Source organism: Symsagittifera roscoffensis, chromosome 3, assembly GCF_963678635.1.
Source record: "Symsagittifera roscoffensis chromosome 3, txSymRosc1.1, whole genome shotgun sequence".
Taxonomy (NCBI): domain Eukaryota; kingdom Metazoa; phylum Xenacoelomorpha; order Acoela; family Convolutidae; genus Symsagittifera; species Symsagittifera roscoffensis.
This window is the reverse complement of record NC_087064.1, coordinates 15,860,637-15,881,453: the sequence shown is the minus strand read 5'-3', so window position 1 is coordinate 15,881,453 and position 20,817 is coordinate 15,860,637. Positions and strand designations below refer to the sequence as shown.

The following is a 20,817-nucleotide window of genomic DNA, read 5'->3' as shown; positions in this document are numbered from 1 at the left end:
TTTAATAAGGAAAAAAGTTTACAGTTAAAAAAAATTCTAAAAGTTCAGCTTTTTTCTCGAGTTCAGCTTTTTTGCGTTAATAAATTATTTTGTCGCTGCTCCCGATTTGTCTTCCTTAGATTATTTATTATTTTTTGCAGTCTTTTTTGGCGTTTTGACTGAACTTTGTCAAAAAGTTTGAATAATTTTTGCATCTCTAGAAAAACTGGTCAAACTTTTTTTTCTGTTCCTTTATGTGTAACAACTTTCTTAAGCTTACTTAATCATTATTTAAAAAAATTTTGCCACTTTTTTATTTCAGAAAAATGTTCACGATTTTTTTGTTTGTTTTTTAAATTATGTTTAATAGATTATTCTGGTTTTTAGTTCCTTGCTCCGGATTTGTTTTTTTTTATAATATGTTTAATATATTATTCCGGTTTTTAGTTCATTGCTTAATAGATTATTCTGGGAGCGCAGCGCAGATGCGAAGTCGTAAGATTCCTATTTCAAAGGTCGTAGATTCAAATCCGGAGCTATGAACTAGTTTTACTTTTGTTTGGGGCATTTTTGCTGCATAGCGTTGGCAAAATATAACAAGTATATCCGGTTAATGTGCAATTAGCACAGAATTTTCCGACCATGGTCTTCAGAAAACTGCGGTTTAGAAAGTGTTTTTTCCCCCAAATTAGAGTAGTTTTTTCTGCTTGGTGTGATAAAAGGATCTGATGTAATTATATAGTTAAGGCGTATTAGGCAGTCATATTAAAATAAGCAAATGGGACAAAAAGTTTTGCAGAAAAATGACTAGAAAAATTTTGAAAAAATTTTAAACTGAAGCTAAGAACTGAAGGTAATTTTGGTTCCCTAAATGAAGCTAAAAAAAACTCCAAATACTAGTTTACCTTGCTGAAAATTAACCTTTAAGGTCTTAAATTAGGCATAATTCAGCTGCTGAAAGCCTGTTCGCTTGCTTTATTTGCTCAAAGTAAAATGAAAAATCAAAAATTTCAAACCTGTTTTTCCCGACACAAGGAAAACTTTTGGGAAATTTTTAAATTTTTTTCAAATCACGACTGAAACTGCTTTTATATGATATATCACTCGACCCATTCTGATGATTATTTGTTTGTACCTGATAGTGCGTGGAGAACAAACAGAAAAAATACCAAAACACCCGAATACAAAGTTGATCCCCATTTTTCAAATAGTCGGAACAACAACTGCCGTTGCTTTGCTTGTGGTTAGTTCTGATAAAATTTACAGAGACTGTGGAGCAGATTCAAGGAATTGAGACTCCTACTATTCAAGATGGAGGAAAGATTCCGACATACAGCTACACTTTTTTAGGGTTTCAAGTTGGAGATTCTATTCAAGATGGATGTTAGATTCCGACATACAGCTAAGTTTTAAGGTTTACTGATCTGTTCTTTTTTCTCTATTTCATTTCGATATTACTATTTTCATGCTAGTTTTTGCCGTTTTTTCGCTTGTGTTTACAAAGTGCTTTTTGCCTCGGTGCAAATTTTTTTGAACAATTTACAAAATAGTTGGATGCAGAAAAATTATAAGTTTTTTCTCGAAAATTGACATCGAGCCGAATACGATACATATGAATCAGTTTAATTACTGGGAATGCCAGGCGTATGGCCATCCAACTCAAAATGTCATGAAACATTCCCATTGTCCTTCACAGTTAACAAAGAATTTCTGAAACACAGTTTTATAAACAGGCTTTGTCAATTTGGGCGGAAGCAAGAAGCCGTTTAAAGCAATTTTTTGTTTTAATTTTAAACGGCTAATAGTGCCCACCAATTTGGATTGTTTTGGCAAAAAAGCCAGAAAAAATGATAAAAACATAAAATAGGCTTAGGAAATGATTTAAATTTTCTGTCCTATAAACTTTTTCTATTTTATGCAAGGAGAAACAAAAAAAATAGAACTCGTTGCTTAGGGGGACAGTACAAATTTTTGGTTGCTCCTCTTTTTTGCATAAGACTTTCAAATGTCAATCTTGTCTGCAATTTTGGGATGCTCTGGAAATATACTCAGATTTAGATGGTTTTAATATCTGCCGAAGTAGCGAAAAATTAGAAGAACATTATTCTTATTACCAATCATTTGCAAGTTTAATCACATGATGCGCTAAATTTGAAACTAAATAACCATTTACTTGCAATATCTGCTGAAGTAGCGAAATTAAGAAGAAGAACATTATTCTTATTACCAATCATTTGCAGGTTTAATTTCTGGATACTCAACTTTCGAATTTGAAAAACTAATTGAAATTGCTGATTACGTTTGCGTTTAATTTCAGGAAACGCAACTTTTGAATTTAAATAACTATTTAAAGTTGTTGGTTGCGTTTGTTGATTGCGATTGCGTCGTGATATATATTTTTGGATCAAACTTTAAATCAATTAATCGATGACAATTAGCAAGTTTTATAAACGACTAATAGTGACCACGAATTTGGATTTTTTGCCACAAAAGCCAAAAAGCAAAGCATAAAAACGTGAAACGTGCTCTTGCATTGATTTAAATTTTCGGTCTTACAAATTTTTCTACTTTTTGCAAAATCGAAGAAAAAAAACGTTGCGTAGGGTGACAGTACAAACTTTTGATTGCTCGCCTTTTCCCAAAGAGTTTTTTTATGTCAATCTTGTTTAGAATTTTGGGATGTTCTGGAAATAAGCTCAAATTTAGATAATTGAAACATCTGCTGATGAAGCGAACATTTAGAAGATCCTTGTTCTTATTACCAGTCATATGCAGGTTTAATTTCAGGATACGCAACTCTGATTAAATTTAAATAACTGTTTGAAATTGTTGATTGCGTTTGTTGGTTGCGATTGCGTTCTTATTTATTTTTCATGATCTTTTTTTCATTTTCAAAGAGTTTTGAATGATTTTAAAATTACTTTATTTCAATCAATATGCCAATTTTGGAACATGAGAAGCTTTATGCGGCATATTTATCTCGAAATCGGCAGTTTATCAAACTTGAGGCCGTCATAATTTTTTGAAATTTGGTTGCAGATGAAAGTAAAAATTATTGAAGTCTTTTCACATCAAAATTTTTGTCTTTATCATTTAACTTTTGTATACTACAAAAGAATTTGGCACCATTGATTCTTGATGATCCTTTTTTGTATTAATTTGAATCATCCTTATTTGACTGACCGACCCTGAAGTTTCTCTACAAGCATCTCGGGCGCGAATAACTAATAAATTTGACTTCCCCCTCAACGCCTGTAGCGAAACTTCAGGACCGGTAAGTCAAATATCGATAATGTAAATTAACCCCAAAAGGGGATTTTTGGGCGACAAGGGCGCCAAACTTTTTTGTAGTAAACAAAAGTTAGCTGACAAAAACAATATTTTGGGTCAAAAGAATTTTGAGTAAAAGCTATTTAAACAGTGCCCAAAAATAAAATTTGCGTGTTTACTTTACATTCGCCTGCAACAAAGGTTACTTTGTGGCAGGCGAATAAATTTGATCAAGCTACAAAAAAGGTCAATTGACTTTTCGATTTTTTAGACTCCTCTCATAAAAGAAAACTCTTAGATCAACGCCTGTCTGGCCCTATGCTCAAAAAGTCAATTCGACTGACCTTAAAACTAAGAATTGTTTTTTGAAGAAAAAAAAACCGGTTCGACATGGCCAGATGTGCCCCTGCTTTAACATTGAGCACGGGCACATTTAGCAATTGTTTTTCTTTCTTTTTTCGTTTTCAACTCGTCTGTATTTTTTTTTCAAAAATTAAATATTCCTTTAACCTGTGTTTGCTAAGCGCTACTTCAACTTTTTCTCCTCAATATAAAGGTTTTAGTACAGCTTCTAATCAAATTGTTGTTGAATAAAAATGGTTGCTGTTTTTTTTTCGAAAACGTTTCATAGTTTACTTCACCAATAGACTATCCAATTGAGACACGCCAATTTAGATATCCGTACAATTTGTTTTTTTTTCAGGCGCGCAAAATTTACTCATGGATTATTTATCCAATGGGAGAGCAAATTGAAAGTTCAATATTTGTTGGTCGTGAATATGTTATTTAATAAAGAAAATACAGTAAAAAGCATTTAAATATTTTTGTTGTTTTTTCTAAACCTCTCCGACCAAACATATATAATTTTATGGGCTCAAGCGGACTTTAAGAAAAATGCTTTTAGCTTGAAAAACAGATTTACTGGCGATTCCAAGTATCAATCTTCAAGTTAAAAATAAACGCATATTTGTTGAGTTTTCTCCAGTTCCATTTTTTCAGTGCATGTTAACATGTACAACAGCAGCAGCGGGCGATCTTGGTATACTAGCTGGATTCGAACCGGCGCTCCTTACTCTTTGCGCGATAACATCATAAGATTTATTAGTCAGAATTTTCTTTTCGGCTAGTCTGGTAAGTGGCGATCTAATTTCTCGTTGTCGCCCTTTATTGATTGAATTATTCGTAAAAATCGAGAACAAAGAATCATTCGGGGCCATGTTAAATTCACTATCAGGTCGTTTTCCGACGTGTATGTGCAGGGGCACGGGGTACAATTCTTTTACTTCTCGTTTGTAACTTTTCAGCTCCTCGACTCGATCTTTAATCTCGTCTTTCCTAGCCTTGCTCTCCTGCATGATCTTCAGTTCAATCTCGGTTCGTTCGGCGTTTGATTCGGCTTGGAGCACTTTCTGCCTCTGCGCTACGTAGTTCTTGATCAGGGTTCTCTGGTCGTCTCGATGGACCTAATTATCAAATTTGTTAACGTTGTTGCAAGTATATAAAAGTGGTTTTTAAAAACTAGCCGGGCCGTATTTAAGGCCATTCCGGGCTTACCATGTATGCAGCCGATTGGCCATAGTTTGATTTTTTTTAATTGAATTTAAGACATATTTTTGTTTATGAAACTTAAGTTCTTCGATTCTTCATTATGATGGCAAAAATTCCTACGGGTCTTGCGCACATGAATCCAGTAGCTGGATTCCAGTAGCTGGATTCCAATAGCTGGATTGAAACCAGTAACTGCTAATGGTTGCATAAATAATGAGGATCATCTCTGTCATAAGATTTGCATTAGTTCAACACTTAACGAAGATATTTTGTGCCATGCCAGCTTAACCTGCTCAAGATACCCTAAACAATATTGCCAGAACTATACTTTAACAGTATGTTTAATTGATTCTTAGTTTGATAAATGATTAACTGTATCTTGACCAGGAGCGGATCTAGGATTTTCTGACAACTTTTTTTGTAGGTCGAACAAATTGATTTTCCGAGCCCTCCCAGAACACCCTAAAGACCCTATTTTGACCAAAAAAATTAGCGCCGCAGGCAAACTAAAAAATACTTCAAAAATGCCGTTTTTGAGCACTTTTTGAAAAACTTTGACCAAAAAATTGCGTTTTTTCGCGTGCACTCCCTTAAAAATTTGTATATATTGGCTATAATTTGTATATACTTATTGAAAAACATTGATAAAAAAATTGCGTTTTTTGGCGTGCACTCCCTTAAAAATTTGTATATACAAGTTTTAGCGTTGGTCGGCCTAAAATGGATGTCAGAAAATAATACCAAAGGGAAGACCCTTTGGTTGGTGATGGGGTAGAATCCTCCTCACCAACCAAGAGACCACCCATTCCACCCCCCCCCCTTAATCTGCCCCTGATCTTAATAGTGTGAAAACCTCTTCTTTAAATGAAATAATTATTATCATGAATGATTTGACTCAAATAGATTGGAATCTACCTGCATGTCCTTGACCCTGCGACTCCTCATGAGCTGTCTGTCCTCCCCCCTCACTTTGAGGTCATGTTTGCGCAATGCATTCCCGATGGAGGAGCAGTGGCTTGCAAACTCCTGTGCGAACTTGAAATCCTCTCGCTTTTTAGACTGGCTCTTCTCCCGCAGTTCTCCTTGTTCCCTGAATTTGCAGGAATTGATGAGCGAAACTAATGTGAAATCAGGAAATGATGTAGGATTTTGGCGAGGAATGGGGGCAAGGAATTGGATTCCAACATGACTCTGTATCAGGTCAACCATATTGATATTCCGAACTCTCCGCAAACGATATGAAGATCCTATTTTGCCCCACATTTCTGTAAGTTTTTTGTAAGGCAAGTTTTTGCGAAAAGCGAAAAAGTTTTGTGGCCCATATTCGAATTCGAAGGTTTTGGCCAAAAAAATACGTTTTCAGTGCGTACTCTCACCTCATCATAGTATGTATATGGTTGTTCGGTCGAAAATGGCTGTCGTAAGATAGTTCCAAAGGGAACCACCATTTGGTGGAGAAGGTGTCAAATTCTTGAAAGCAAGTTACTCCCCCTCACCTAAATCAGCCCCTGAACCAGTAGCAGATTTAGAGATTCGAGGTCCCTTTTGCTACAATTTGTGACCTCAATTTTTGAACGATTGACTCTAAATGTTTCGAAAGGCGCTTTCAACGCCAATATGCAAAACATTCAAAAAAGTGCCTAAAAACGTTTTTTTTTGGTATGTTTTTTTTTTCAAAAATTTGGCTACGTTGCAGCAAACTTGGCCAACATAGCGTCTTAATAGTGTTTTGGGAGAGCTCAGAAAATCAATATAGTCGACCTAAAAAAAAGGTCGACAAAGATGGGTTCGATGGGAGGAAAAAGAGCTTCTTAGTTTTTGCTCACTTGTATTTTTCCTTCATTTGGCTGTAGTAATCCTGCCTTTCTCTCACCGCCGCCCGAGTAATAGTCTCGTCATAGTCCTGCTGATTCGAAAACTGTTTCGCCCGCTTTCTTTTTTGCATAATCATCTTCTGTTTCACTTTCTTCTTCTCCAGTCTCATTTCGTAAGCTTTGTCCTGTTTTTCTAAGAGTTTCTCTTCTTTATCTTTCGCCAAGTAAGCTTTGTCGACCGCGAGGAACGTTGCCAATGACATAACGCCTTTATGTTTGGCGTAAACCAACTGGTCCAAAGTTGTGAACGCAAATTTAGGCGCCTTCGGAACCACCTTGTTGTCATTTTCCTTGTGAAACTGCTCGTGCTGTGTTCTAACATCATTAACCGATTGCATGATTCGCATGAGGTAATCTTTGAGAGGCTCGCTTTTGTAGAATGAAACTCGGAAACCTTGCATGTTTAAGTCTGCCTCTTGTTCATCAACTTCAGTGTCGGCTTCTTTATCTGTTGGCTTAGTGGAGGTTTTCGATTGTTGATGTATCTGTTCCTGAAATGAAGATTTCAGGAATTATCAAAGTAATCATTCAGCAAATTCCAACACCTAAAGTTAGTCTAAGTGCTGATTTAGAAGCGCAAGTCTGTTCAAGTAACCTCTGGAATGGAGATCTGCAATTTTATTTATTCTACCAGAGCAAACGTTTCATTATTTTCCCTGAAAGGATGGTCGATGATGTTGGTTGACCAAGTCGTAAAACATTTGTAACCTAGTAGAAATTCCACATTAGTTAGAAAACACACCAAAATTCATTCTGCAAGTCATAACTCGTTACAACCACTGTAGGAAAAAATCTAGTCGATCAAGGGAGGTTATCTAGCTAGATCTTCCTAGACTTTCTTGCGTACGTCTGAAAATTGTATGAAAAGCAGTTTCATAGACTCGATGTGGAGTTGCATGATAAGCGTTTTCGAAATTTGGCTGTAAACTAAGAAAGATTACTTCTGCTTGTTTGACTTTGTTGAGCAGCCTTTCTCTTTTCTCCACCTTGATATGATGAGCACCCGAAGCCACTTGGAGCCAATCAACCTCACCTGTCGCTCCTTAAAAGCAATTTACTACAAATATCAATCGATTATAGATCAAGCTTCTCAGTCTTAGTTTTAGAGGAAACCTTTTTTATTGTTAGTTAGGAACTTTTATTTTAAAATTTAATTAGAAGAAAGCAATGGTTAACCGAGAAGCGCCTCATCTTTTTTGACCGGAGATTTTGAAGTTTGGAAAACACCCTAATCTGTAGTCGCTTCTCGTGGAAATTGGAAAAAACAGTTCTTTAAAATTTGCATAGAACTTCTGCTCAAAATTTTTAACGTTACCTAACAAGGATCCCAGTAGAAAATTTGTAGTCGGTGAAAACTGTAGTCTCTTTTTCCAAACTTTGGGCACAACATCAAAATTTGGAAAAATTGAATAAAATCCGCACCTGGCATTTGCAACTGCTGCGCAATCTCGTTCACAAATGGACGCACGTCTTCCGGGTTCACATTTTGCAGCAGGAACTGCAATCTTTTCAGACTTTTTTCGTCTACTGGCAGATCAGTTGGACCTGTGGGAACCAACTCATCAATTTGTGTGGGAGGTTTTTCTGCAGGTTTGGAAGACTTGATGTCTGGAAGTGGTACCTGGAATAAAAAGCGCTAGAAGGTACTCCTTTTTGTTCTAACCATATTATGAAACGGACAAGTATAGGTTTTATTTTTTTGAAAACCATCCCTTAACACAATTTTTTTTACAGGCAAAACCTTTTTCGAGAAAGGCTCAAAAAGGATTAAATACAATATCACATTGAAGAATTTTCAGTCGTGCTTTGGTTTTATATCAAATTGTATAAAATAAGTTCAGTTTAGAGAAATGGTCTGAACTTTTTTGTTCAAAAAGTAGAAGAGTGATTTAGTGGGAACTAATGAAGTTTATTCGAACTATGAATAAATAAACAGCCATTTCTTAATCAGTCTTATTCCCTCGAAGAAAAGAAAAAATCTGCAAAAAAGGAATCAATTTGCTTTGATAAACTTCTTTGAAATCGAGGCGGAACTTGTTTAGCATTCAATTCTACAGCAAGCGTGCTCAATTTCTTAAAATTTTAATTTTAACTATTGGTACGAAAACTAATTGACAGCTAAAGGCCTAGACTCGAATCCGGTCAGCACCTGACTTTTCTTAAAACCCGAAGTTTTTAGTATTAAAAAACCATCAGCCTATCAGTTGTCTGCCTCTATTTTGGCGGTTTCGTTTCCCAAATGTTCTACTGTTCTTGTGCTGTAAGCTAATTTTATTGTAAATTATTTTTTGTGTAATTTGTAAAATTAAAAACTTTGAATTTATTTTATTTCTTTTTGTTTATTTTTTTTTGTTAGAAGTTTTCGTCGGCTTAAATAGTCTCAGCTATTGTTTTATTTTCTTATGGAACTATATTTGAGTCTTTTGAAGCAGTGAACAGATTTTCATCATTTCGCGTGTTTTAGAGAGGAGGACAAAAAAAATGTAGAGTTTCAAACTTATAGCTCAACCTTTTTGATTAACAACTTTCTTCGCTGTTGGATTATTCACTGTGAATACATTCTTTTGCCGGTGATTGTGCTGCTAGACATGCTCTCTTCAAGTTGAACATCATTCGAGACAAAATTTGAAAAATTTTGCAGCTGTAATTTTTTTGATCTTGTAGAAACTTTTTAACAAGTTTGGTATCGCAAAAGGTGCGAAGCTCTGTTTCGCCTCTGTGTTGAAAACCATCTCCCACAGGCATGTTGAAGTAAAAAAAACACAATTTTTGCGCGTAATAACTGCGTATTTGCTTTACTTAGCTTGTCTAACTTCGATTTGCAGTGATTTCTGATCCGGATAATTTTTTTTTATTATTAGTTTTTTTTTAAAACTTATTCCATGATGTGTGTAGCGTCTCGTATTCTAATAATAAGACTGAACAAGACTGCATGCATGAAAGCAAAGCCCTAAATGTCCTCCTGTCGCCTACCCTTAATTAACTTTAAAACGGATTTTTAAACCATCATTTCAAAAAAAAAACAGACAAAATTATCCAAGAAAATAATTTTTTTTTCGGGTTGTTTTTTGCAAACTTCTGCCCACACGCTATGCCAATTTAAAAAAGACGTTGTTAGCGTCTAATATTGCATTCACAACACTAAACATCATGCTCAAGCCAAATTGAAACTATTGAAAAATTGAAATTATTTGAAAGAATAAATCTCCGCTTACGCTTTAAAAGCAATTTTTAGCAATTCTCAAAATCCTATAATCTTATCTAAAAATAAATATCTTTGCAAGAATAAAATATCTTTGCAATTAAGCGCTCAAAATTTAACTGGTTCTTGGATACTTTAAAAGTTGTACTCATTATTGATTGTTTAAAAGTCAAAATTGGTCTGGCAAAAAACACCCCAAGAATAAATATTCCGTCACTTTTACTTAACTCGGAACAAACTTGCAGAAATTTTTTTTCAATTTTGAACTCGATGCATCAAAATCTTTTTGACTAGTTAAAAGACTGTATGTAAAGATGGTCTGGAATAAAAGCCAACCCGTCCTGAAATATTTTGTTATTTGCTTCAAAATTTGGGCTCCTTTCCACTTTCCCTCCACAATTAAATTTAAGTATTGAAAAATTAACTTTACGTAGCCATAATATAATGAAGTTTTGCTTGGTGAAACAACTAATCATTGTAAACACATTTGTTCTTCATACGCTACTCTTTTCATAACATCACGCTTTCAGCCATAATAATACGTGATACAGTTGAAAAAAGGAAAACTTGAAATGAAGGGGAAGGGGGAGAAGGAAAGAGCCAAAAATTGGAACAACAAATAATCTATTAAGGTAATTAATCTGTTTTGCGTGTTTGTGCTTAAATTTTTGCTCGGAGTTTTTGGTTAAAAATTTCTAAGCTGAAAGTAACTAAAACTTATTGGCTCAATTTTTGTTACTTTTGTGAAAAACAGTGAAGCAAGACACTTTGCCAATCAGTTTCTTAAAGTTATGCAAATGCTTTTGCAGAAAAAATTACGAGTAAATGGAAATCAGAAGCTTCGAGGTCTTTTTCTCAGATTGCTTCCATGAAATGATTAGAAATAGACATTTTCATTTTTCATGACAAAAAGTTTCTTGCCGTCAATTTGAATCAAAGCCCCATAAATGTGAAAGTGATTGATTTTTTGACACCCTAAACTTTTGGTTTTGATGTTTATTGAGTTTCTTCTCAATGTAATTTTGCATTATTTTCTAGAGGAAAAGAAGGCTATCTGATTATTTAATCGATGGAACCAGTGGCCGCGACGAAACAACCCTTTGGAAATTTTTTGCCATTTTCCCATGGAACTACCTTACCTACTTTTACCATTTTGGAGATCCATTTTTTGGTCCAGCAAGTCTTTTGTTTTTCTAAAGTCGCTTTGAGTACCAATATCGCCTTCGTGAAAAAAAAAACAACGGACACAAAGAACTTTCGAAATTTTTTTCTCTAAACGTTTAGCTACAACTCGTGTGCTTAGGCAAAATAGGGTTTTTTTTTTATTGTTTTTCAGCAGAGCTTAGAATGTTTTAGTCAACCTGAAAAAAAAATTCAGTTCGGTTCAAAAAACTTGAGACCCATAAAGAAACCACCTGGGTCTATTTATTATTACATTTTAAGGATTGTCCTTATTGCTTTCTAAAAGCGAAATCATTCATTAAGAACATAACTTTTTTAAGGAAAAACCACCTTGGTTTGAATTTTGGGAGTGGAGACGGGTGGCTCTGGCAACAGACTCGTGTACTCTTTCGGAACTGGTCGATTGTCTACTATCTTCAGTGTGCTCATCTGTTCCGGTAGACTGTCTCTCGGCAAGTAAATGTCCCCTTCGAATCGAACTGCTCTCGGCTCGCCTTGAACATAATTACCAAATAAACTAAATTAGGTTTAAAAAAAATTCTGACTTTTTTCGAAGTTCATACGAATTCTTAATTTCAAGTAAGGTTCTTTGCCATTTTTTTGCAATTCAAAAGTGCAAACAATATGTATATAGCACGACTCCGAGGCTGCAATCTTCTAGCTTTTTTAATTTAAAAAAAGGATCATGCATCAAAGCATAAGTTGAAAATTTACCTGGTCTACTATTATCGCCTTTATTTGACTCGATGTTCTCCGATTTCTGCTCGACCAGCGGCGGTGCTGGTGGTGCGGAAGTGTCCAAATCGGAAACCTCTCTTATCTCCTTGTCATCGTCCATAATATCTTTTGGAATCCAAATCCGGTTTTCGACCAGGTATCGTTTAAATTTCCGAGCAAAAAACCCGCGAACCGTTTTCTGAATGAGCAAAACGGGCGAATATTTGGCTAAAATCTGATTGGTTCTCGTGACTGTTTTATAAATAGAGGATATTTCGCTTTCTTCGTTGGATTGCTTTTTCGGAACTGTGAGCATTTCGGCCAATGGGAGGTAGAGGGTGTCGGCCTGAGTCTTGAATTTATCCGAGGTGAAATGAGCATCCTCAATTACTTCCTCGTCCGAAACCACGTGGCAATCCAGAACTAAAAATGCAGCCAGTTCGATAAAAGAAAGTGTGAAGTTGTTTCTGAAAAATGGAAAGAATTAAAGACCGGTAAAAACCGATGGGCCTTCGTGGATAAATCGATTTTTCTTCTGACCTTCTGCCAACATTTTACGAACTTCATTTTTTCCGATGGCATATTTCAGCGCCAATATATACTTAAGTCGAGGAAGTGATTTCTTGGTCAAAACTTTCCAAGTCTGTTTTTTTTTTCAAGTTTTACCCGTGAACAGTAAATTTTGGTATCACAGAGTCTTTAAAGTGTTTGGCAGAACTCGAAAAATCAATTTCGACTTTTAAAAAAATCATCCCCTCCCCCAAAGAAAAACCGGCCAACTTAATTGATTTGTGACCTTTGAGAGTGGTGATTGAGTTGACCACGTGGTGTCTGTAGCTGGGTCTGATACTCAGAGGAGTGTCGAAGAGGGTGAGGAACTCAATGGAAGGTGCAAATGACAGTGCCTGGACACAACTGAGTCTCCCGATTCCATTGTCGTGCAGCAGCAACATCCGCAAACGGGAAAAAGATGCCCAGAAGTCTAAAAAAGAAGGGGTTCTTTTTTCACTTTTCCCCGAACATAGCTTATATTGAGTTTTCCTTGTAGTTTTAAGGCTAAAAGTAGGAATATTTAATATCAGAAGGTTGTTCAAATTGTTTTTCATGCCTATATTAATGCCATATTTACAGTTTTTATTAATGTGTTTGAAATTCTTGACCAAATCTATAAATTGAAAGAAGGGTGGAGGGGCGAGTGGGTTTTTTTTGGGGGCGGGGGGGGGGGGGGGGGGGGGTTTGGGGTGGTTGGCATTGAATAAAGTAGATAAGAACCTAGATGTGGGAAGTTTGTGATCTGGTTGGAGCTGAGGTCCACTTTGGCTAGATGGGGACATGAGAGAAGGGGTGAGATGTCTGTGATGAAGTTGCCACTCAGGTTGCAAACTGTCAGCCGGTAGAAGAACTGCACACCACCTGAAAAAAGATATTTTGCAACCATATAACTCTTCATTATAACTTTTTGTTCAGACTTTTATATTCTATGTCTCTACAGCACTTTTTAAATGTAAAACAATCTTACCAACCAATAGCAATTAGTCCCATGAAACTTTCAACTATATTTGTGAAATTTTCTTAAGAGAGTTCGCTTCTTGATAGAAAAAAAGTTTCTCTCCATCATCAAGTATCACAATGTTCGATGTCTAGATATATTGAGACAGAGGAAAACATAAAACAAGGATAGCCGGTTAATGTGCAAGTAGCACAGAATATTCCGACCATAGTCTTAAAAAATACAAAAAAGTTTTTTCAAGTTATTTTCGTTTTTTTTTGGCGAGGTGTGATTAAAGGAGCAGACCAAAAAACAAGAGATTATGTATATTTGACAGCCATACGAAAATAAGCAATTTGAAACACCATTTTTGTAGAAAAATTTATAGAAAAACAGTTCAAAAAGTTCAGAGTAGAAAAAAGTTTTTTGCTGTTTGTTTTAAATTTTTTTGAAACTCTTGATTCCAAAAAAGCGGTAAAATACTCAAAGTAAACTAACTTCACCCAAGTTAAATTAGTTTTTACCTTTCACATTAAGCCTTTGTAAGATTTTGAGCAATTAAAGGTCTAAATTAGAATGTTCGCTCACTTTATTCGCGCTCGAAATGACACGAAAAATCAAAAATTTCAAATCGGTTTTTCTCGACGCTGGGAATTTTTTTTTCGAATTTTAAAAATTGGTTCGAATCACGACTGCGAGAGCTCTAGTATTATATACCACTCAACCCAGTCCGATCATTATTTGTGGTACCTGATTTTTGCTCGGAAAACAAAAAGCAAAAAAAAAGAGAAAAACAAACACTTCCGAATACAAAATTCTTCCCCATTTTCAATCATCAGAACAATGACTAATTTTAAATAATAAAGTAGACTGAGGGTTTGCACGAACCTTCCCAACCGAGAACAGATAGCGTGAATGGCATGTACATATTTTTTCAAATTAGTGTAGTTTTTCTGCGTGGTGTGATAAAAGGATCTGACATAAAACTATAGTTTAGGCAAATTCCACAGCAGTAATTATACAGACACACAAAAACAGCAATTTTAAACAAAAAATGACTTGAAAAACGAAAAACAAATTCAAAATTTTTTTCATCTTTTTTTGCAAGAAATTTTTAATTTGTTGAAGTTTTGGACTCCCAAAAGGGCATTAAAAATCTCCAAAAACTAAAAATACTTAGTCGAGTAAATTTGAAATTGAGCATAATAAAGCTAATGCAAACTGCCATAATGAAGCCTAAATACGCGTGCTTGCTCGCTTCGCTCGCTCGAATGCAGACGAAAAATCAAAAAATTCAGTCCAGTTTTCTCGACACTGGGAAAAAACCCTCGAAATTTTCAAATGACCTTCAAATCACGACCGAAACGGCTTCAATACGGGCTTTGATATATCACGATTGGTATATCACTCAACTCTCTCCGATGATTATTTGTACTAGCTGATTTTGCATGGAAAACAAACAATAAAGAAAAAAACACCCAAATACAAAGTTCCTACCAAATTTTTAAAAGCTGGGAACAACAAAGAGTTTTATTAGGGGTCTCCTTACACGTGTAAGGAATTTTTTTTTCCTTACACGTTCCTTTCGCAGATTCATTTCATTTTGTTTCTTCCAGCTAAATACTTTTCCCATCAAAATCTTTTTTTGTTTGTTATTCAAACTCAAACTTTATTACAGATTTTATCTGCTGTAAATGTTAACAGTAACTTTTCTAGAGTTTAGGTAAATTTAGATTGGCCAGTTTTCAAAGTCCTGAAGGTGGTCTAGAGTTTCAGGTGTCCTTTTAATGTATCAAAGACTCAATTACGACAGTTTTATTTAATGAAGATCAGTTGAATTGCTTCGAGCTTTAGTTTTTGGGATAAATAAATCTTTTTGACTAAAATACTCTGAAATATTGAGTTCGAGTTTTTTTGAAAAAAGGAAAACGATTCTTTGGTGTTTTTGAAATGTATCTTCCCACATCTTATTTAAAGTACAACGTGATTTATTTGACATACACTAACGTTTTATTTAGAACAACTGGCGTGCATCCCTTCAATTTGGTACAAATTCAGCTGGCTTAAATAGCCGCTCACGCAGTCTTAACACCAAATATGTCGAGCAATATTTATACGAAATTGGCCCAGTTGGCAATTTGGAAAACCTCATCAATGCAAAAAATGACCACAGGTAAAATACGTTTTTTTTTCTGAAATTGAGCTCAGGGCAGCATGAGTTTTTCAGATAAAATAGAAATTTGCCGTCAAAAATAACTAGTCGCAAAATCGAAGTTTGCCTGAAAAAAACTAAATTACAAATATTCGAGAGTAGTAACAATAAAAAGATCAATTAGTTTGAGAACAATTTGGATCAGTTGTGAGTTCGATAGTAGTTCGGTGTTCAGACAATTCGGTCACTGACAATTCAGCCAATTTCAAATTCAAACAATTCAGTCAAAATGAGTGAGACAATTCGGCCAAAGACAATTCAGACATTCAGACAGTTTTAAAGTTTTTAAACGTGCGCGCTAAAACTTTTCACATGCGGCAAAACATCAAAGCTTTCATTAGACGACTTATAATTAATTCCTTTCAAATGCACATTAAACAAATATAATTAATAGAAACAAAAGTACCTAAACATAATAAAACTTTATGCAATTCATTATGTTTCCAATTTTAGAATAGTACCTAAGCAAAAATCTAACTCAACAAAAAACTGCACAATACTTAAAAGTTAACCAATTTAAGCGAAAGTGGAACCGAGATTGGGAGTTTTACAGGCGGTCAAAAAGGATATCAGTTAAAGGATTGACCACCCCTACCACGTACTGGCCACACAGTTACGCTGATATTCTTATCATGCCTTAGGCTGGGGAGGGTACAACCGCCTATTAGGTAATTTCGTACTTGGTAGAAAATAATTAGAAAATAAAACTTCTTTAAAAGATAAACTAATTGCGATTAAAATTTTATTCAAACCAGAAACCAGTACCGCGTTTAATGCCTACTTTTTGCGGTTAGATTGTCCATTTACACAATGAACGTTGATCAATCTTCATTAGTAACTAGCTTGAACAACTGACTGATTAGTATCTGAATCATTCTAAATCTTTCACTTTTAGCAAAAGTTGTCGTAAAATGGAATTCGTAACATCTGAACGCGGAAAAAAGCATCTTTGTTTCGATGGTTATAGATACCGTGAAAAAAACCAACTTAAGAACGGTCTCACTAAATGGCAAAGTACATTTGAAAATTGCAGAGCAGTGGGTTATTTGGACGAACAGCAAGAATTCACCTTAAAAACCGAGCATGCTCATTTACCGAGCCCCTCAAAAATTCAAGCTAAGAAATTTGCTAACGAAGTTCAAGAAAAAGCCGCAAACACTGGTAACGCTCCCCGACAGATTGTCTTCAACGCCCAAATTGACCTGCCTCTTTATGCAGCGCCTACAATACCGAATTACTCAACATCTCTTCGGAGTATAAACCGAATCAGGCAGCAAGCCTTAGAAACAATGCCAAAACCAAAAAACCTTGAGAGCGTCGACGAAATTCCTGAACCTCTCAAACTCACACACATCGGTGATACGTTCCTGCATTTTGATTCTGGTAAGTCGGACAGTCGAGTTTTAGTTTTGCAACATTACCAGCGCTTGATTTGCTTTCTCAGTCGGAAATCTGTCATTGCGATGGAACGTTTTCATTGGCACCAGATGTCTTTTACCAAGTTTATACTATTCATGGTGTAATCGAAAACGCAGTTATATCCTTGGTGTAAGCTCTGCTGCCCAACAAGACTCAAGACAAATATGAAACACTTTTAGACTGCTTAGAGCAATTTTGAAAAAAAAGTAGTCATTGATTATGAAGCCGCTGTTCGCAACGCCATAAGGAAAATGCAGCCTGGTACAGATATTCAATTCTGTTTCTTCCATCTAGGCCAGGCAAAATGGCGCAAGGTACAAAAACTTGGATTTACGCGCAAGTACATGGACGATGATAAGTTTCGGCTGAATGTCAAAAAAATGATTTGCTTGGCATTCGTTCCCGTTGATGACGTTATTTTCGCTTTTGAGGCTCTCCGAAAAAAGGATCCCTCAGAGCAATTTCAGAGTCTATCGGACTAATTTGAAGACACCTATATTGGTGCCTGTGGAGGGAAAAGACGCGTCAAACCAAAATTTGACATTGCCCATTGGAACGTTTTCAATCGGGTGCTCAGCGGTGAACCTCGTACGAACAATGCATTGGAGGCATGGAATGGCAGCTTCAAAAAGTTTGTGTCGACAAAGCACCTCGCCCTCCCCAAGCTGATCACACGTTTCAAAGATGAGCAAAAAATGCCGAAATAAATGTAGAGATACTGATGTCCGGTGATGTTATTAGAAAACCGAGGCCCAAGTATTCACTCGCCAATGAGAAACTCGTTCAAAACGCAAAAAAACTACAATCTTAAAACTTTATGCATAGCAAGTTTGTTTTGATCTTTGAAATTTGTTATTTGATGTTTCACATTTCTTTGTTAAAGTGTTGAAGCCTTCGGACTCTAATCAAATTAGAAAAGTTTTAATTTTTCCTTTTATCTAGTCTGTTTAATCTAAATAGGCCGAATTGTCTTTGGCTGAATTGTCCGAATTTTTTGGCTGAATTGTCTGTATTTTAAATCAGCTGTATTGTCTGTGGCTGAATTGTCTCTGCGCCAGTAGTTCGTCTTACGCTTTCAGCGTATTGGCTAAAATCTTCAAAGTATCAAATGAGCAGTTTATGAAGGATCAAATAGCAATTGAGATAGTGCGAAACTTTGGAACGCGTAGATTTCAGGTTCACTCACCACTCAACAAGTAAATATTTCTCACCTTTTTTCAAATATTGATAAAGTAATTCATTATAGCTGCGATCACACGCCACTTGCAGATCTATAGGTTACCCTTGCGGGATCTTAAAGAATCTGCCTAATTTGCTACAAAAAGTTCGTTGCATTTGGTTTTAAAAAAAGTCGAACCTAACACGAAACCCTAATTTTTTAAAAAGTTTATTCTGATTTATTAAAAAAAAATTTAATGATCTCATAGATTTGATCACTATGCTGAGAAAGATCAAGTATTTAGTGTTATTTTTTACCTTCTTTCATGTACCACAAATAAGTTCAAATTGGATCTATACATCAGTTTGAGGCTTTTTAAATCGTGATTCGAAAGATATTTATGATTTTAGTAGCTTTTTTCACAGTTTGACTAGGAATTTAGCGATCCAATTTAGTAAAATAAAAACTGCCAGATTACTTTAATAAAATTCTAAGTAACTTGGCTTGTTGTCAAAATACTTTCAGAAAAATCTCAATATGAAATATTCTGGTTTGAAATCTATTTCTATCCAAATTGATTTTATGATTTAGCGGAAACCACACTTCATATTCTTTTTCAGTCAATTAATTTTGAATGTTGTCAATATTTTCTGCTTTCTGGGAAAAATGAAGTGAAGGCTGTCTGCCTACTGGCCAAACACCTATTTTACGTTTCTACGGCGAGTATTTTAGTTAGTCTCCCAAATGGAGTACTTAGCGAAGTTTAAATGTTTTATAATAAATTATTTTCATTGACAGCATACCTATGTCGCGTAACTTCAGACTCCTCAGCGTAATAGTGATGACGTCATCGATGCTGGCGTGTCGAGTTCGTTGCAGAATGAAGTCTCGGGTGGCGTCGTGGATGTAGCCTGTCTCGTATGCCTGTTGGATCAGCAGTCGCTCCCTCTCATTGGCCAGCACATCTTTGCTCTCGTCCAATGGGAGTGCCCCATTCGAAAGAGACTCTCTCGGAACGTCGATTGTATAGTTCATCCCAAAATGAAAAAAAAAAGTTGGAATCAAAACAATTTTTGTTACATAATAGTTTTAAAAAAAGCTGGTGTAAGTCAAATGGAGACCATTGATTTTTGAGAAGACTCGTTTGATTTTATCATGCCAAATTTGATGCCATAAAAAAGAACGTGTAGTATGGTGTACAGTGTACCGATTTTAAAATGGTCTCAAACGTGCGTTTTAATCTGTTCACGTAAAGTGTAACGCGAATCAAAAACAACCGCAATTCATGTTTTTATTTAACATGCCTTCAAAAACGTTTTTTTTTATTGATCTTGCTCATTACAGTAACAAGTCAACCTGAATATAATCAGATCTGACACTAATAGTTAAAATCTCAATAGTAACACCCCTAAAAAAACGTAAAAGCATCTGGCATAAAGGCAATTTTCTATAAAAAGTCAGGAAAAAAGTTATATCTTTTGAAGCTTCTATTGATTATTTGAGCGCAAGGTTTATTATGTGCTAGAAAAATAATGTTTTTCGGCATATGAATATAAAGCTAGTTAGTTAGAATGAGGTTTAATTAACGATTTTAGTTATGAAGGTGGAAATTAGGTACACAAAAAAAAAGATTTAAAAAAATAATACAGTTTTTTCTCTAATTTTTGCACAATAACTTTTTTATACCAAACAAGGGCTAACTGAAACATCCCAAATTAGTTTTCTTTATAGTAAAAATAAAGTTTTTTATCATAAAGTCAAAAAAACAGTAAAATTCCGTATAACGAGCGCTACTTTGAAACCGGTTTTTCACATCACTTGGAAGCTATTTAATGTCGTTCGAATCACGACTGAAGTAGCTTCAATATTACATATCACTGAGTTTACTTCGATAATTAATTGTGGAAGCTGATTGTGCGTGGAAAAAAACGAAAAAAAAAACTGAAACACACCCAAATACAAAGCTTGTCCCCAGTTTCAATGGTCGGAAAAATAATAACTATCCTTCCATAATAAACCAGCTCGACTGCTTTAATTGCTCGTAGCTGAATCTTCATGGCTTGTCCTTCTGTAATTATCCCGCTCGCTTGCTTTAATTGCTCGCAATTAACTCAAAAATTTCAAACCGTTTTTTTTTTCAAAACTGGGACAATATTCTAAAATTTTTTTTTTTTTCAAAATTAGATTTACGCACTTTTCGTCGTTTGATTTAAAATTGACAGGGCTTTAATATGATATATCACCCGACCCGTCATGATAATTTTTTGTGGTATCTGATTTTGCGTGGACATTTTTCAAATGGTCGGAACAAAAAAAAAACATTCTTGGAAAAGGCGGAATTTGGTATTGATAATGCAACGCTGTGAAATGCCGCAGATAGAAAAGACAGACGTCGCGTAGTGAAATAATGCTAGCATTTTCATTAACCTGTGGAACATCGCCTACGTCTATTTTTTATTTTATAGAATAACCCGAATTTTTGTCTTTGTTAGGATTTTTTATAAAATAACCGAATTTCTCTCTTTGCGACGAGTTTTATAGATGTTAGATTAATTCGAGTTTGTGTCTTTCCAATTTTTTTCTTGCACACAAAGTATCAGAAAATAAGACAAGATTCATTCGATCTAAAAAATTTTTCTATGAACTAGTACGAAAAAAGAAATTGGTAGAATCATTAGATTTCTTATAAATGTTCAGCTACTACTCAGTTTATATTTAGCTAATACTCCTCGGTAGGAAGGAATATCGGGAGATAAATGGCAAACA

The 20,817-nt window shown here is 35.1% G+C and overlaps 2 protein-coding genes across 2 annotated transcripts in view; both read right to left on the bottom strand.

Annotated features, from left to right (window-relative positions):
• Nucleotides 1–20,817, bottom strand: part of LOC134841365 (ubiquitin conjugation factor E4 B-like) — a 478,213-nt gene that overhangs the window by 214,563 nt on the left and 242,833 nt on the right. The window lies entirely within an intron of this gene.
• Nucleotides 4,149–19,286, bottom strand: LOC134842203 (uncharacterized). Its single transcript, XM_063858428.1, has 10 exons — nucleotides 18,855–19,286; nucleotides 13,045–13,185; nucleotides 12,569–12,754; nucleotides 11,770–12,195; nucleotides 11,386–11,549; nucleotides 8,094–8,292; nucleotides 7,613–7,713; nucleotides 6,624–7,162; nucleotides 5,713–5,887; nucleotides 4,149–4,712 (listed from the first exon to the last, which is right to left on the bottom strand). Exons 1-10 carry the CDS (start codon nucleotides 19,084–19,086, stop codon nucleotides 4,245–4,247), a joined length of 2,631 nt encoding a protein of 876 aa, XP_063714498.1. The 5' UTR covers nucleotides 19,087–19,286; the 3' UTR covers nucleotides 4,149–4,244.